General features: G+C 37.6%; 1 protein-coding gene across 2 annotated transcripts in view; it reads left to right on the top strand.

Moving 5' to 3' along the window:
• Window positions 1-18,022, top strand: part of CEP83 (centrosomal protein 83) — a 145,756-nt gene that overhangs the window by 87,027 nt on the left and 40,707 nt on the right. For both annotated transcript variants that reach the window (XM_055118535.1, XM_055118536.1), the window contains 2 exons: window positions 7,590-7,841; window positions 11,327-11,458. In XM_055118535.1, the coding sequence (XP_054974510.1) occupies window positions 7,590-7,841; window positions 11,327-11,458 (384 nt within the window). The remainder of the gene's footprint in view (window positions 1-7,589; window positions 7,842-11,326; window positions 11,459-18,022) is intronic.

Raw genomic sequence — 18,022 nt, 5'->3', positions numbered from 1 at the left:
AGTTTTAGGAATATGACTTAATTCTGCTTTATTTATCCAATTCATTTCCTTCTTTTTTTTTTTTCCTTTGGTAACCGCCATAGTTTTCACCAAATTTAGGATTCTGTTTTTTGAAAGGTTCTTTTTATTTCTTTGTTATTTGTATTCCACACATGAGAAAAACTATTGAGTCTCTCACTTCCTTATTTCACCTCTGATAGTCATCTCATTTTCTTCTATTTTTTGCAAAAGATACCTTTTTCTTTTTTTTTTTTTAACAACTGATTAATCCTTTGATGATATGTACCACAACTTGGCCGTAATATACGACTTTTTTGATGAGTTGTTGAATTTGACTTGCTAACATTTTTTTGAGGATCTTTGCATCTCTGTTTATCAGTGATATTGGTGTATAATCCTCCTTTTTTGTGCTGTCTCTCTGCTTTGGGTATCAAAGGGTGATGTTAGCCTCATGGAAACTGTTTGGGAGTGTTTCTGTTTCTTCAGTTTTCTGGATAAGTCTGAAAAGTTATTGACAGTAGGTCCTCTTTAAAGGTGTGGAAGAATTCACTAGTGAATCCATCTGGGCCTGGGCTTTTGTTTTGGGAAGGGTGTTGATTACCATTTCAATTTCCTCGATAGTGATAGGTCTGTTCATGTATTTCACATCATCTTAGTTCAGCCTTCCGAGTTTAAAGGAGTCCAAGAATTTATCCATTTTTTCAAGTTTCTCACATTTTGTGCCATTTTCAAAGTAACTTCTGATGACCCTTTGAATTTCTATTGTTTCGGTTGTGATGTTCCCTCTTTCATTTTTGATATTTTTTTCATTAGGGTTCTCTCTTTCTCTCTCTGTTAGTCTTACTAGTGGTTTATGAGTCTTCTTTAATTTTTCCAAAGCACCAGCTTTTGGTTTCATTAATCTTTGGATTCTTTTCTTTTTTGGATTCCAGTTCTTTAATTTCTGCTCTAAGCTTTAATTATTTCCTTTCTCCTGCCTGCTTTGGGCTCCATTTTTTGGTCATTTTCCAGGCTGTGGTGTTAAGTTATTTATGTGGGCCCTTTCTTCCTAGTGAATATTTATATTGCTATGAATATTCTTCTCAACACCACGTTTGTTGTGTCCTATAGGTTCTGGTACCTTGTGCCCTCATTCTCATTTGTTTCCAGGAATCTTTTGAGTTCCTCTTACTTGTTGTTCAGTAAGTAAACTTGTTAAACTTCCAGGTGTTTGAGTTGTTTTTTCATTTTTGTTTGTGATTAATTTCTATTTTCAGTGCATGATGGTCTAAGATAGTTGATGTGATTTCTGTGTTCTTGACTCTATGGAGGTAATATTTTGTGACCTAGCATTTGGTCTGTAATGGAGAATGTTCCATGTGCATTGGAGAAGAATTAAAAGTGATTATATATATAAATTTTGTAGCACTGTAGCACTGTTGTCCTGTTGTTCAACAATTTGCTTGAGCGGGGATCAGTAACATCTCCATTGTGAGACTTGTTACTGTTTTTTGGCATATCGAATATGCCATGGGTAGCTTGCCAGGCTCTACCCTGTGGGCGGGATACTCTTGGTAGTAACAAGTCTCACAATGGAGATGTTACAGGTGCCCGCTGGAGCAAATCAATAAACAACGAGATGACAGTGCTACATGCAGTGCTATATAATGTACTAATAACATATTCCAATTGCTAGATTGCCCTTTTTTTGTAGTTCCTTTCACTGTATAAAATTTAATTTGATTTAGTATACCATTTTTTTTTTTGACTCCCTCCCTAAAGTGCCAGAGATTGGAGGAGGCAGACAGAGGATCTTGTTTCCGGGTCTCGTTGAGTCTAGAGTTCAAGGTCTCAAAGTTTTGCTTACCTGGCTTTGTAGAGCTTCACTCATGCGTGAGGTTCGGCCCAAGAGTCCGGAGAGTGGCCTGGAGCGTGGTGGTGGCAGGGTAGATGCCCCACCCTACCCAAGACAGATAATTACCTCACCGGCCGACCCCACTACATCCACTACCCAGCCACCGCCACGCTACAGGCTGTTCTCCGGACTGCACAGCTGCTTTGCGGCTGCGCGACACACCATAAGACACTTAATACCTATTTCCCATAATTCCTGCACATACTTGATAGGGTTCAAATATGGTGTGAACCATGAGAACACCTCTAAGGGCGATTGGAGGCTGCCCTAAAAGCCTCCATCTCTCTCGGAGGGCCTGGCAAGCTACCGGGAGTACCCCGCCCACATGGCAGAGCCTAGCAAGCTACCTGTGGCATATTCGATATGCCAAAAACAGTAACAACAATGGGCCTCGTTCACCCGACACCAAAGGAGCCCCCAATAAGGCAGCATTAAGAAAGATGAGCAAGGAGAGGCTGAAAAAATCTCAGGGACGAACTAGACTGCCAAAACGAAGAAAGACTAAAATGTCTGTACTTTCAATGCACATACGCTGGTATCGGAAGCATCCGTCGAGGACCCAGTGTACAAGCGCAGAAGATCAAGTACGCTGTCATTGGTCTGACCAAAACGAGAAGACATCGATCACATCATGCCATTTTTGACACTGGAGAAGAATTGTTCCTTGGAACATGCGACAACGGAGGTGTTGTTGGCATTGGTGTTCTTGTTAACACGAACTTGGCCATGAGCATTGATTCATTCGAATGCCTAATAACCCCAATCGGATGATTACACTTGAATAGATGTGGCTCACTGCCGGCAGTTTCTATCTTCGTTGTCTACGTACCAACATCCAACTACGATGAAGAAGAAATTGAGAAGTTCTACATGGAATTGGAGAGATTCTATAAAGAAGACTACACCTTCTACAAGATCATTGTTTGTGATTTTAATGCCAAGATAGGACCAGAAGGTCGCCCGAAGAACTCCACATTGGGACCCATGACCTAGAATGGAACAATCAGGGTGAGAGACTATCTGAGTTCATCATGTTGACCAAGACCATCCATGGTAACTCACAGTTCCAGAAGGCCAGATCTAAACACTGGACATGGGAGTCTCTCGGTGGATAATTCCACAATGAAATTGACCACATCATATTCAATGGAAGATTTTGCCTGACTGATGTCGCTGTTGTCCCAAAATTCCAAACAGGATTGGACCACCGTCTCCTTTGTGCAAAATTCTACTTCACAGAGCGGGGAGAAAGGTCTGCGGAGTTTACGTTTAAGAAGGGAACTCCGGGACCCTCTGCACCTAAAGACTTTGATTCCAAAGATGTAACACATTTGGGCATCCAGCGCAGCATCCGAGAGTGATGCACTGGGACACCAAACTGGGCTACAACTCTGTGCTGCCAGGGATGGATTTTTTTTTCCTCCCCACCCTGTCTTCCTGCACGGAAAGCGGCGGGCTGGCGGCATCCATGTGGCAGGCGCCATCTTCTGTGACTCCAGACCCACAGGTATTCAGATTTTACTTTGGGGGCTCCCAGGAACTCATGGGAAGGGGGCATAACCGGCACGCCCTCGGCCCAGATAAGTCCGGAGCCGCTGAGCGCGAATCGGACCCTCTGCGCCTAAAGACTTTGAATTCAGAGACTTCTTACATCAATGCACTGGGACTGTGGGCTGGGCTATGTAATTTCTGGCAGAATTTTCCCTGGACTTTATACAGAAATCCAAAACCGCACGGAAGCGGCAGCGTCCGCGCGACTTAACATTTATAATTGTCAGCAATGTGAAACGGTTCCATTTGAACAGGTCTGACTTGGGGGGGAAACTCCAAATAATAACAGTAAGTGTTTGTTGAAATATTGAAGGTTTTTAATGTAGCAGCCACCTCTGGACTGTGAACTAAGCAAAAGCCCCACGCTGGCCGACGCGGCGTGGCGTACACCATACTATGAGGCGCAGGAAGGGGGATGAGGGGGAAAAGAAAAAAAAAGAAAGGGAAAAGGAAAAAGAAAAAAAAAGAGAGAGAGAGAGTTATGTCAACTATAGTGAGTTTTGTGTTGAATTATGGAATGTAATCAAGGTAAAGAAAAAATGAAGTGAAATTCATTAGTTATACAGTAGGGGGTAGGGGGTGGGGGCGGGGGGTATACTGGGGTTTCTGGTGGTGGAATATGGGCACTGGTGAAGGGATGGGTGTTTGAATATTGTATAACTGACATATAAACCTGAGAACTTTGTAACTTTCCACATGGTGATTTAATAAAAATTTAAAAAAATAAAAAAAATTAAAAAAAAAAGGGGAACTCCCAGAACGACCACCAACTGGGAGCTCTTTGGCACTATTGCAGCAGCGTCAGAAGATGTTGTCCTTGATAGCATCGACAAGGAATACGATCGACTGATTCAGCACCTCCATAACTGTGCGAAGAATGCCGAGAGTGACAAAGTCACAAAGAGACAACTGAATGGTTTGAGACACTTCCTGTCCCTGGAGCGAGCAGATATCATTGGGCTACAGTAGCATGCGACAGGGACAAATGGAGACGTTACTGGTGCCCGCTCGAGCAAATCGAAGATCAACAGGAAGACAAGTGATACAAGTGATACTATTTTTTTACTCTTGCTTTTGTTTCCTTTGTCAGTGGAGTTGAGTCTCCAGATAATCTGTTGTTGATGTCCTAGATTATGCCACTTAACCTTTTATTTATATGGGTTTTTTTTTTGGGGGGGGGGTTAACAACTAATATCCAATTGTGTTCATCTATTTTGTGTTCATTTTTTGGTGTATGATATTCAGAGGTGACCTATTTTCATTTATTTGCATGTGACAGTCTAGTTTTCTAAATATTGTGTCTTGAAAAGACTTTCTTTTCCCCATTGTATGGTCTTCTCACTGTTTTGAAGAATGAAAACTTGCATCTATATGTGTGGATTTATTTCTTTACTCTTATTCCAGTGGTCTGTTTGCCTCTTTTTGTTTCAGTGACATGCTATTTTACTTACTCTTGCTTTGTTTTATAGTTTCAAATCAGGGGATTTGATGCCTGTCTTTTCTTCTTTCTTTTCTATTTCTTTGACTCTTTAGGATCAATATGTAGTATCATATGAACTTTGAATGACTCTATTACTTTAAAAATATCATTGGGTTTTTGATAAAGAACACATTGACTCTATAGATAAGTTGGTCATCTTCGTAATGCATACTTTTTCAGTTCAGGCAAGATATCTTCCTATTTCTGTCCATTTCAACTTTTTAATGTTTGTGGTTTTAGAATAGAAAGTTTTTCATTTCATTTGTCAGGCTTCCTCCCAGATATTTAACTCTTTTGTTGCAGTTACAAATGGGATTATTTTCCTACTTTTCCTCTTCTGTACTTGTTTGCACACACAGATGCAATAGATCTGTTGCAATTACTGGTTTTTATCCATGTATGAGATGTTATGATTATTTGCTTGTCTGCTAGGTTCACTAATGTGTTTTTTGTTTTTGTCTTTGTTTTTCTTTTTCTTTTGGGGTCACACCCGGAGATGAGCAGGGCTTTCTCCTGACTCTGCACTCAGGAATTACTCCTGGGGACCCATATGGATACTGGGAATCGAACCCGGGTTGGCTGCATGCAAGGCAAACGCCCTACCTGCTGGGCTATCGCTCCAGCCCCTAACTAATGTGTTCTTAGTTCCAGGAATAGTGCCGGGTACATAATAAACACAATAAATATTTGTTGCATAAGTGAATAAAATGTAGAAAAATTAGTAGGCAATAAACAGTTTTGGTAGGAAATACTTGATTTTATTTGGAGTTTTATTTTTTTTTTTTATTTTTTTTTTTATTGAATCACCAAGTGGAGGGTTACAAAGTTCTCAGGATTATGTCAGTTATATAATATTCAAATACCCCTTCCTTCACCAGTGCCCATCTTACATTCCCAACCCCCCCAGTCTATCTGCCGCCCCCTCCCACCTCCCTAGTCCCCACCCTTATACGTGATAGGTTTCACTTCATTTGCGCTTATCTCGATTACATTCCATGTTTCAACACACAACTCACTACCGTTGCTGGGGTTTCCCCCCAAAAAGAAAAAGACAGTCCTATTGCCAATGAGGCATTTGATAGTTCTCCATTACTAAGCATATAGAGATATTAAGTCCTGCTGTTTGTTACATAACTTTTCTTTTTCCCCCTTGCCCCGCGCCACCGAGTTCACGCCTGTTTAGTAATCGCCACGCTGTCTGACAAAGGGAAAAAAAACCGAAGAGGATGGTTATTTCCCGTCATCAGCCGGCGTGGGGCTCTGGCTTAGTTGATAGTCTAGTAGAGTGTCTGGAAGCAGTTTCTGGAACCAAAGCTCTTGCGCTGATATCGGCTCCGGCTCGAGATACCACCAGCGTCCCGCTGGTCCATGTACCTAATTTTTCCCCTTATTTCCCATTCCCACGCCAACAGGTCTGTTTGCTTAATGGACATCACACTATGTTTGACACCACGCCACGTTTCTTCCCGAGAAAGAAGGATATTTCTTCTCAGCCAGCGTGGGGATATAGCTTAGTTCAGTCTAGAGAGATGGCTACCATTTTGATTGCCTTCAATATTTCAACAAAATACTTACTATTCTTGTTAGGAACACCCACAAAAGTCCGACCCATTAAGAAGGAACCATTACATACTGCTGATACTAAGATGATATTAAAACCGCGCGGTTTTGGGTTTCTGTCTAAAGTCCAGGGAGAAAGTTGAAGGAGAGAGAGAGAGAGATTTCCGCACGGGGGACCTGGCGGAAACTCTCAAGTCACATACTGCAGGTTGCTGGTGGGCTGCCGGTGTCCCAAGCAGCTCCGTCCTCTTCGTCAGTCATTCTGGGGGTGCGGGCGCGGAGAAATGGGAAAGCCCACGTGGCTGCACTCTCTTTAAGTGTCCGATGTGGGCGGAGACCGGTACTTCCCCGCCCTCGATCCCCCGCCAGCCGCGCCGCGCACTTGGGTGCGTCTCTCCATTTTGTGCTCAGAAGTGGGATAGATGCTGTGCTGTGCCCAGAGGTTGAGGGGGAGAGAGATAGATTAAAGAAAAAAAAAAAAGGAGAAACGCCAGGCCCCCGCTCGGGGGACCTGGCGGAAACTCTCAAGTCACATACTGCAGGTTGCTGGTGGGCTGCCGGTGTCCCAAGCAGCTCCGTCCTCTTCGTCAGTCATTCTGGGGGTGCGGGCGCGGAGAAATGCTATTTGGAGTTTTAAATGTAGCTTAGTCTAAGAATTCCTGTCACCTGAGTAAAAACTAAGTACCAATCAACCTATTGATTGGTAATATGTTGTGTAATAAACTCTTGTGTAGTAAATTCCTTGTTTAATTTGTTAATAAACTCCTATAATTATCTCGTGATTTTTTTAAAAACTGCATTTTTAATAATTATTTTTATAATAGTATGATTTTGAATTTTAGTCTTACAGATTAATCCTTTGCTAGACACCATTAAGAATTAGAGGGAAACTAGGTCAAGGTCCTTGTCTATATGTCTGAGTCATGCTGAGTACAAGAAAAATGTGACACCTCAGGGTTTTATTTTCCCCCCTTTGTGCTTTATTTCACCACTTGAGCTTTCTTTTTTCAAATTGAAGTCAATAATTTATTGACTTTAAAAAATCATTGTATGACTGAATTTCAGTAATGTAAGATTCTGTACCTTCTTTCAAATTATTATTAGATTGCAAGATTGGAGAAAGATAAAGAAGAACTACATAAACAGCTACTAAGTGTTGATCCCTCAAGAGAAAGCAAACGAATACAGCAACTTATTCAAGACAAACTCCATTTGTGTCAGAAATTAAAAAGCTTAGAGGAAGAAGTAGCCGAATTAAGGGCTGAAAAAGAGAATTCTGGGGCTCAGGTAGAAAGTGTTCAAAGAATTCAGGTGCGGCAGTTGGCAGAGATGCAAGCTACAGTCAGATCCCTGGAGGTAAGTTTTTAATTGCTTCCCAGTAGACTATGTATACTCTTTTTTTTTTTTTTTCAAAGTGCAGTTGACAAGTCTTTGGTTTTTAGGGCATAAATGTACACTCACCATTCTAATGCTGACGCATTTGTATAGTCCCAAGAGTATTTCTTCTTTTGTGTAAAGAAGAAAGCATTGATTTTATAAGCAATAACTATGCTACCACATTTACAAAGGGAATATTTATTCTTTGGGAATCAAGTTACCAATCTGAAATGATATAACTCTTATAATGCCATAAGTAGAATGTCCAAGATTAAAAAATATTTGAATTTTCAAAGACTAAAGTTATCTTTAGTCTTTGATTAAAGCCATTAAGATTTTTTTTGATAGTTGTTTTCTTACCTTAGGATTTAAGATCTTAAAATTGCAAGATTTTTTTAAACAAAAATACTATAATATAACTTGATAACTTCTTGCCAAAATAATAAAATCCAAGTCATCTTCTAATGTATATTAATCTGTACTGAACTATCTCAGTTTATTAGAGGAAGATAAAAAAAATAGTAGAACCAAGTTGGCACTCCTACATCTGTTCTTTCATTAAAATGTTTGAGCAATAAATATTTTTCTTTTTGCTGTATGGGGATGAAAACTCAGGACCTCACACATACAAGACAGGTGTTCTACTGCTGAGCCACTTTCTCAACCCTAAAACTCCCCCCCCCTTTTTTTTTTTTTGCTTTGCTGGGGATAGAACCCAGTGCGTCACACATGTAAGGTGAATCTGTATCTCAGAACCTTTACAGCTTGAGATTTTTATTGCTGGGAAAGAAGATCTCTTCCTTTATCCTCTTAGATGAAGGGTTGAACTGGTTGAACTTAGTTGTGGGGATAAGCAAAAGGAAGGTTCTTTTTTTTCCTTCTCAATCTCTCTCTCTTATGTATGTGTGTACCTATATGTAAGTATATATACATATATATACATATATATATATACATATATATATAAATGGGGCTGGAGTGATAGCGCAGTGGTAGGGCGTTTGCCTTGCACGAGACCAACCCGGGTTCAATTCTCGCCCGCACAGTGGAGCCTGGCAAGCTAACCGGGGCGTATTTGATATGCCAAAAACAGTAACAACAAGTCTCACAGTGGAGATGTTACTGGTACCCACTCGAGCAAATCGATGATTATCGGGATGACAGTGACAGTGATGTATGTATATATACACATACATATATAGAGATAGATTGGTAAGGGTTCATAGGAAAATATGACCTAAAGAGGCAGTTTAAGAAGTTAGAGCAAATAGTACAGAGGGGAGGGCTCTTTCCTTGTCAACCCAGGTTTGATTCCTGCATCCAGTATGGTTCCCTGAGCCCTGCAGGAGTGATCCCTGAGTTTGGGTCTCATACATCATCTTACTGTGGGAAGGAGAAGTATTTCTAGGAAAACAAATGACTTTGGGAAAGATAAATGTCCTAATAGGAAATAGCTCAGAGTGATGGTATTTTTATGAAAATAGGTATATTAATAATGTGACATAGGATATTTTTGTGAAAATGTTTGTGCAGGTGATTTTATTTTATTTTATTATTTTATTTTATTTTATTTTATTTTGCTTTTTGGGTCACACCAGCAATGCACAAGGGTTACTCCTGGCTCATGCACTCAGGAATTACTTCTGGCAGTGCTCGGGGGACCATATGGGATGCTGGGATTCGAACCTGGGTTGGCTGCATGCAAGGCAAATGCCTTACCCTCTGTGCTATTGCTCCAGCCCCCCGCCCTTTTTTTTTTAAAATCCTGATGCCGTCTTCTTCTTGTTTTCCATGATAGTAATTGGTTGCTTTGGCTCTAACACTCCTAGGGAGATTTACTTCTTTTTGGTGATTCTGCTTTTAAGTAGATGAATTCAGGGGAACAAATCTTTCCCTGTGACTGTTGCTTTTTCGATACCTTTAGCTCAAACTAATTTTTTGTGGCTATAAAAACATATTTTTGACCTCTTTACCATTTTATTTAGATATGCTTACTACTCTTAGTTCTTATTCTCTGTCATTATAGCAAGTATATAATTGTTTAACTTTTTATTTATTTTGTTTAGTACAAGGTGTTTTTTTCCCCAGAAGAGTTGTGAAATTATTTGGGTCAGAGGGAGATTAGCAGGCATCCAGCTTGTAGTTAATATCCAGTATTCAAATTGAAAATAAGTTATTTTTCTCTAGTCAGAAAGTAGATAGTTTTGAAGATTAGAGGTCACTTATTTTTCTGATAAAGTTTTTGACAGTATTTGCTGGTTTCCTGAACTAATATTATCAGGACCTTAGACATTCTGCAGTTGAGAATGAGATTATTTATAATGCTATCTTTCTATCATCAATGTATCTATAGTGACAGAATAAATGGGATGATTGTTGCTAAATATAGTATATGGTTCCAATGTAAAACTTCATCGTAGTCATTTGAAGCGATTTTTTTTTTCAGGATCAGTTGAATGGTGACAAAAGATGAGTGGTTCCTTTTTGACATTTTCCAAAGATCCTATATTTGATTTTATCATTTGTCAGATGAGTTGAAAATAAACACCTAGCAATGAGCACTTTCTTTGTTGGCTACTTGGGCTATTATTGGGCCCAGAGAGCCTCAACTTTGATTTCAGGAAAATATTTTTTTGAATAAGCTCATTATCCTATTTAAGATATAGAGGAAAGATGATTTATAAAACTGAAGCATATCCTTTAAATGTTGGTGTCTTTTAATTAATTTGAATACATATGACATTTAAAGTATTTAGTTTTCTCTTCCAATTTAAAGAATGCTATGGATAATACCAACCTGAAGTTTTCTTTACAACTCGAAGACTTCTTTAAGAGTATTAACTAGAGACATGGTCCCTTGAGTACTGTTAAGAGGGACCTCCAACCACTAAGCCAGGAATACCCTCTGAATAGTGCTGGGTATGCCCCAGTAACCCCCCTTCCTAATATATAGGTCAAGAGCTATTGCATTCTTTGCTGATACTTCTAAAAACTCGATCAGTTTAGGATTTTGACTATATAAATATATATGTATATCTGCGTTGGTTTTAGATTTTTAGTTGTCATTTTTATTACCATAAATGAACCCTTCTAACTTCTAATATGCTTTTTTCATATCTGCTATGGACCATAAACCCCTCCAAAATGCTTGTTCAAATTATATCAGCAATAAGAGTAAGTATCAAGTGAGCATATTAGTACTGTCTTTTGTAAGAGGTGTAGATATTTCTTTCTGGTGACTGTTGATATGTTTGTACAGATACCTTGTTATCATATTTCCTGACCAAATACCTCTTACTTTAATAGTACAATTAGTTTGAAAAAACTCTTGCTACTTTGGTACCTGTTAATATTGTTGAAGTTGAATGATTAGGTAGTATAATTATATAAACATATTTTAAATGGTTGTTATTTTAATGTGAAATTTGTGTGGAAATTTTTAAAATATTCTGTTTTAATAAAAGGCTGAGAAGCAGTCTGCTAAACTACAGACTGAACACTTGGAAAAAGAGCTACAATCAAGTAATGAACAAAATACTATTTTAATCACTAAAATGCATAAAGCTGAAAGAGAAATAAATACATTAGCTAGTCAAGTAAGTTTACTTATGTTTCTTTTTTTTAAATTGCTTAATATCATATAATGACAAAGTATTTTACATTTAAATAGTTTAGCTTCTCTGTATTGAATCTTTCATAGCCTGTCATTTTACCTTCCAGATACATGCAGAATCTAATCAATTTTTACCACTTTTACTGTGACCACTAGCCCAAGCTCTAATTGCTCTAGGCTGGATTTTCTCAATAGCATTCTAATTGGTTCTTCACTTTCTATTTATTCAGAACTTCCTTGTGATCTGGTTTCTGCAATCTTTCTACAGCCATATTAATCGTGGTTCATTTTCCCTTCTCCTTGCTTCAGCCTCACTGGCCTGCTGCCCTGTTTTCTACATCAGGATCTTTTTCTGCATGATATGGTTTGCACTCACATTGTGTTTTCACACCTTTTTCTTACCTTATCAGAGTGGTCTTTGCCTTTGTAAAATGCTAGTTCCCCTTTCTCTGCTTTAATTTTCTTAGTAGTTTTATAATGTTCTTAATAACTCTTTAACACCATGTGAGATATATATATTATGTGATATGTATGATATATGTAGGTTATATATATAAAATAAATATATTGTATGTCTTATGTATTTATATATTGTATATACATTTTAAATACACACATATGCATACATACATAGAGAAAGTGAGAGAGTGTTTTGTTTGGGTTTGTGCCCAGAATTGAAATGAGGACATCATATATGCATGGCAAATGCTCTACCACTGAACTATATCCCTAGCCTGCTTATTTTGCTTCTCTTTTTTCTTACTGTTCTCTTTCCCTGGACCAAATATAACTTCCAAGGAAGCAAAAGCATTACTTTCATTACTACGTAGGGTCTTCAGCTACTGGAACAGTGCCAGTACACAGTAGATATCTAATAAACTTTTTTAAAGTACATATTAGCATGTTAGGCTTTTGTTGTTTTAAAGGAGTATAATAATTGAACATCTTTTTTAGTTTGCTCAGGAACTTATAGTTTCCACACCCCACTCCCTGAAATACAGTATATTTAAGGAATCTAGTAAGCATTATCAGTATATCAGTAATGTAAGTATTTATGTAATACTGTAGTGAATAGGAATATTCAACTCTGCAGTCAGACAAGCTGGATTCATATTGTTTCTTGCATCTACTAGCAATATGTCTTTGGGCAGTTTACTTTCTCTCTGAAAACTTTCTATCTTCCTAAATAAAACAGGATTGATATCTGCCATTAAAAAATTGCAGTGACAGTTACAGAGATACTATACATAAGGTACAAAGTATATATTTAATATTTAGGTTAACTGTATGCTATATTATACTTTTTATATACTATATTATAGTTTATAATCACCTAAATATTACCTAATAAAGTATATATTTTACTTTATAATCACCTAAAATTGACTGATATTAGTAGTAGTTGTTGTATGTGATGCATCTCTAAGAACTTGGAAATAAACTTGTTTCTGAATCAGTGAATTCTATGTTCTTTCTAGTAAATCAGAATTATAGAAGACTACTGTAAAAAACAGAATCAGGGCCAGAGTGATATAAAGCAGGTAGGGCACTTGCCCTTCTGATCAAACCCTGTCCTCTCCCCAGCACCTCATGTGGTTCCCCTAGCAACACCAGAAGTAATTCTTGAGTGCAGAGCAAGGAGTAAACCCTGAGCATTGCTGGGTATGGCCCCCAAACAAAAACAAAACAAAACAAAGCAAAAAAGTCATTCTTAGACCTACTGGAAGTTATTGTAACCTTGTTACGATATATTAACTTATCTAAAGAAATAATGCATGCATCGTGAATTCCCAGACCAAGGAATTACCTGAAAAGACTCAACAATGTTTATACATGGGAAAGAGGAGTTTTAGTATTAGAACTTAAGAAGTCTGGTCTTATTTAAAAGGTCATTTCTGCTGTGGACAGGAGTACACAGTTCTATTTTAATCTGTGACCATGCACAATCAATTCATCTCATTGAATTTGTTCTGATTCAATGATCACCGATTTTCTGTTCTTTGAATTTTTATGTAATTGTCTGCAGTTGGATGCACTGATCCTTTAGATTTAAGTACTCTAGTTCCTATTATAGTTTTTCAAATTAATGAACTTGTATTCTGATTTTATAGATTGTTCTTTGTGAACTTTATTAATGGGTGTCTAATCTTGAGGATCTTCCTTAAGTATGATGACCAAACTGTATTCCTGTGCCTGAAAGGCTAAAACCATAATGTTAAGGGTATTAATACAGTCCCTTTGGAAGGTAGTCTACTCAGTTTTTTCCATGGCTAACACATTCTTCTTTGCAGATTATACATGTAGTGATATGTATTTTTGTTTGAACTTTTACTAAAATTTTGTAGTTTAAAAAAATGTGTATTTGATTAGATATGGCTCATACTAGAAAGATTAAATAAAAAAAGGGACGAGCTTAATTGTTAAAATATTTAAAAGTAGTGGGTGGGAGGGATACTGGGTTTATTGGTGGTGGAGAATGGGCACTGGTGGAGGGATGTGTTTGCGAACATTGTATGAGGGAAAAACAAGCTCGAAAATGTGTGAATCTGTATCTGTACCCTCATGGTGATTCACTAATTAAAGAATAAAATAAATTAAAAAATATTTTAAAGTATACTATTCTACTATAGTTTATAGATTGAAGATCAAATATATTTAGGAATTAAATTTAGAAAAGATAATAAAGGACAGAGAAAAGTTCTTAGGTTTTTAAAAACATTAATTTATCTTGACTACTCAGTATTCATCTTACAGTATCTGACTTCTGGTTTGCTTAACTTTTAAATGAGAATAGTACGTATCTCTTACATGCTTTTTGATTAAAAATATTGTGGGTTATAATAAATAGTAGTCACTGAAGAAAATGACAATTGCAATTTTATACTAATGATATTTTTAAATGAAAAATATTGTGATAGAATATAGAGCTTCGATCCCATTGACTAGTTCTGTTCTTCACTATATTGATAACTGTGTATAAAGTTAGGACAAGATGGTACCAGAGAGGTGCTGCAGATAGGGTGCTCGCCTTGGACAAAGGTGATCCAGGTTCTCTAAGTCTGCCAAGAGTGATCTCTGAATTCAAAGCCAGGAGTAAGCCCTGAGCTCCTCCTGCAGTAGCACAAAAAGCCAAACCTCTCCCACCCCAACCCGTCCCCCCCCCAAAAAAAAAGTTTAGGCAGGTTAAAAACACTGATATCCAATGAGACAGTATTCAGATTCAGGGTCCTGTAGATATTCCAAAAGATATTCCAAGAGATAGGATATTCCAAGAGAGCCATAGGTGGAAAAAAAAATCACATAAATGGGCCTGGGGTAGGGGTGGGGAGGGGGCAAGGATGGTGAAAGACTAGGAGCCAACCAGTAGGACTTGGGCACAAAAAACAATGTTAGAATGAGGGCATGGTAAGGAAATAGTTTGATAAACACTATTCTAGCTATCCATAGAACATTTCTAGCATTTTAATAGTGTGTGAATGCTACTAGAAAATAAATTTGTAATTTGATGGCTTTCTTAATAACTAAGTTGACTATATATTCATCATGTCATTGATGTCCACGGTGATAGAGCATAAAAAGAAAATGATGCAAAACAACAGAGTAAATTGGTATAACATGGAGTATTCTCATGCTCTTTCCTTTCAATTTTGGTATGTTATTTTCAATCTTGTGAAAAAATTACAAATACTCAGTATTTTTATTCAAAACATTGTTCTGTGCTTGAGTAGTCAGACTAGACTGTGGGAATAACCTGAACCATGTTTGGGGCAATGGACTTTGCAGAAGCCAATTTCTGTTTGTAGTTTCTGACTGTCTTGAGGGACCATGAGCTAGCTCATTTTACCTGAACTTCCTGGCTTTTTTTGTTTTATTTTGTTTTGTTTTTAAGAGTTATTGCCTTGATGATTTCTCCTACTTCCACTGAGGAAGAAATGCGATTTAGCATACTATTATTTATTTTTCTGCTTGTTTATTAGCATACATTGCTAAGAGTCTGAGTCGCCTGTCTTTTTAAGGGCACACTTGCATTATTTTGCATGTAAATAGAGCATTAATAACTACCCTTCAACCATGTATTCAATTTTAAATCTTCCATGTAGAAAGGTTTCATTGGAAGAATAAATTTAAAAATAATATTTCAAACATGACTCAGTTTTTCTTTGCTACTGAAAACTTTCATTCTGCAGTTCTACTAAATGGTTGTTTGCAGTGCAAAGGAACACCTGGAGTCTAAGTTATCTAAAATTTTAAATGTTAAGGTTTAGAACAAAGTTTTATCGTATTGACTATCAGTGTCTTGGTTTAAAAAGTTTTACCAAAAATGGCCTTGTAGAGTCACCTTAAAATATTTCACATTCAGAGACATAAATTTTTCTAGTGATCTCATGCTGAGATGTTGATCCTTGTAACTCCCACAAAATATTTATCTTAAAACTGTCCCACAGATTAATATCCAGAATACACAAGATACTTATAGAATTGTATAAGAAAGAAATCTCCAACCCCGTCAAAAAATGGGGATTAGAAATGAACAGAAGTTTCCTCAAAAAATAAATACAAATGGCCAAAAGGCACATTAAAAAATGTTCCACATCACTAGTCATCAGGGAGATGCAAATCAAAACAACAATGAGATACCATCTCACACCACAGAGAATGGCACATTCAAAAGAACAAAAGCAACCAGTGCTGGCGTGGATGTGGGGAAACAGGGATGCTCCTTCACTGTTGGTGGGAATGCCGACTGGTTCAGCCTTTCTGGAAAACAATATGGACAATTTGAAAAAAAATTTCAAAAACTAGAAATTGAGCTTCCATATGACCCCACAATACCACTTCTGGGAATATATCTGGAGGATGCAAAAGAGTACAGTAGGAATGACATCTGTACCTATATATTCACTGCAGCACTGTTCACAATAGCCAAAATATGGAAACAACCCAAGTGCCCTAAAACAGATGACTGGTTAAAGAAACTTTAATACATCTATACAATGGAATACTATGCAGCTGTTAGGAGAGATGAAGTCATGAAATTTGCTTATAAATGGATAAACATGGAGAGCATCATGCTAAGTGAAATGAGTCAGAAAGAGAGGGACAGACATAAAGGGACTGCACTCATTTGTGGAGTGTAGGGTAGCATCACATGAGGCTGACACCCAAGGACAGTAGATACAAGGGCCAGGGGGATTGCCTCATAGCTGGAAGACTGCTTCATGAGTGGAGGGGAGAAGGCAGATGGAATAGAGAAGGGATCACTAAGAAAATCATGGCTGGAGGAACCAGTTGAAGTGGGAGATGCATGCCAAAAGTAGATAATGGACCAAACATGATGACCTCTCAGTGTCTGTGTTGCAAGTTATAATGCCCCAAAGTAGAGAGAGAGTATGGGGAATATTGTCTGCCTTAGAGGCAGGGGGAGGGTGGGAGAGGGGGAGTATACCCGGGATATTGGTGGTGGGGAATGTGCACTGGTGGAGGGATGGGTGTTTGATCATTGTGAGATTCTAACCCAAACATAAAAGCTTATAACTTTCTCACGGTTAAAATTTTATTGAATTTAAAATTCAATAACATTTTAAAAATTAAAAAAACAAACCTGTCCCACTGTGTTGGGATATTGTATGACTGAAACCACAATCGTAAACAACTTTGTAACTGTATATCTTGTGGAAATTTAATTAAAAATGTTTTAAAAATATATTTTAAAAAGTGTTCTACGGAATCATTCTTATTAGCTAAATTAATGGTGTAGTATGCCTCAGATCTTTGAAAAAGATCAACATTTAAGTACTATTTGGAATTTACATCAAGATTCTTGAATGATACACTTTTGCAACTACAGTTTTTGTTTCTTATGTATCTTTGGATGTGTATAATTTAACCAATAATATAGCAAAATCTGAAACTTTCATAAATCTGCCATTTTACATTTTTTGAAATTTTTTTTGAAATGCTAGCTAGTAATCTTGAATGTTACTTACTGTTCAGAAGCGTAAAATAAATTCACAAATGTGAAGACCAGAGTCTCCACGAAGATAAATTATATCAAAGGGGGTACTTTGGTCTAGAGCAGCCTCAAAATTCTGTGAATTCTGGAGTTATATATAGTATTTTAATTTTATTTAGAGAATAATCCCTAATATTTCTTTCATTTGTGAAACCTGATGAAAAACGAGATTAAGAACCAGGGATCTGGAAGCAGAATCTTTGTTTTCCATTGAATTGAAGGGATGGGAGGGTTGGGGGTGCTCCAAGTTATGCTTAGGGCCTTCAGGAAGTGTTTGGTCAGCCAGGTCAGACGATGTGATGTTGGTGCTTGGATTGATTTGTGCCAGGAACCACCAGGGCCGCCTTGGCCCTGCTGAATGGAGGTGGGGCGTGATGGGGAAGAGCTCCAGCCCTTTGAGCTGTGTCCCTGGCTCAGAACACAGCTTTTGGTGGCTGTTTGATATTTGGTGCAGATTACTCTTAGATAACCCTACTTTCTGTCGCATAGAGGTGATATTTTTATATTTTGAATATTTTTGTTTTAAATATTTAA

The sequence above is a fragment of the Sorex araneus genome, chromosome 10, assembly GCF_027595985.1.
Source record: "Sorex araneus isolate mSorAra2 chromosome 10, mSorAra2.pri, whole genome shotgun sequence".
NCBI classification, from domain to species: Eukaryota; Metazoa; Chordata; class Mammalia; order Eulipotyphla; family Soricidae; genus Sorex; species Sorex araneus.
Note: the sequence above shows the minus strand (reverse complement) of the source record. Positions and strands in the feature narration are given on the sequence as shown.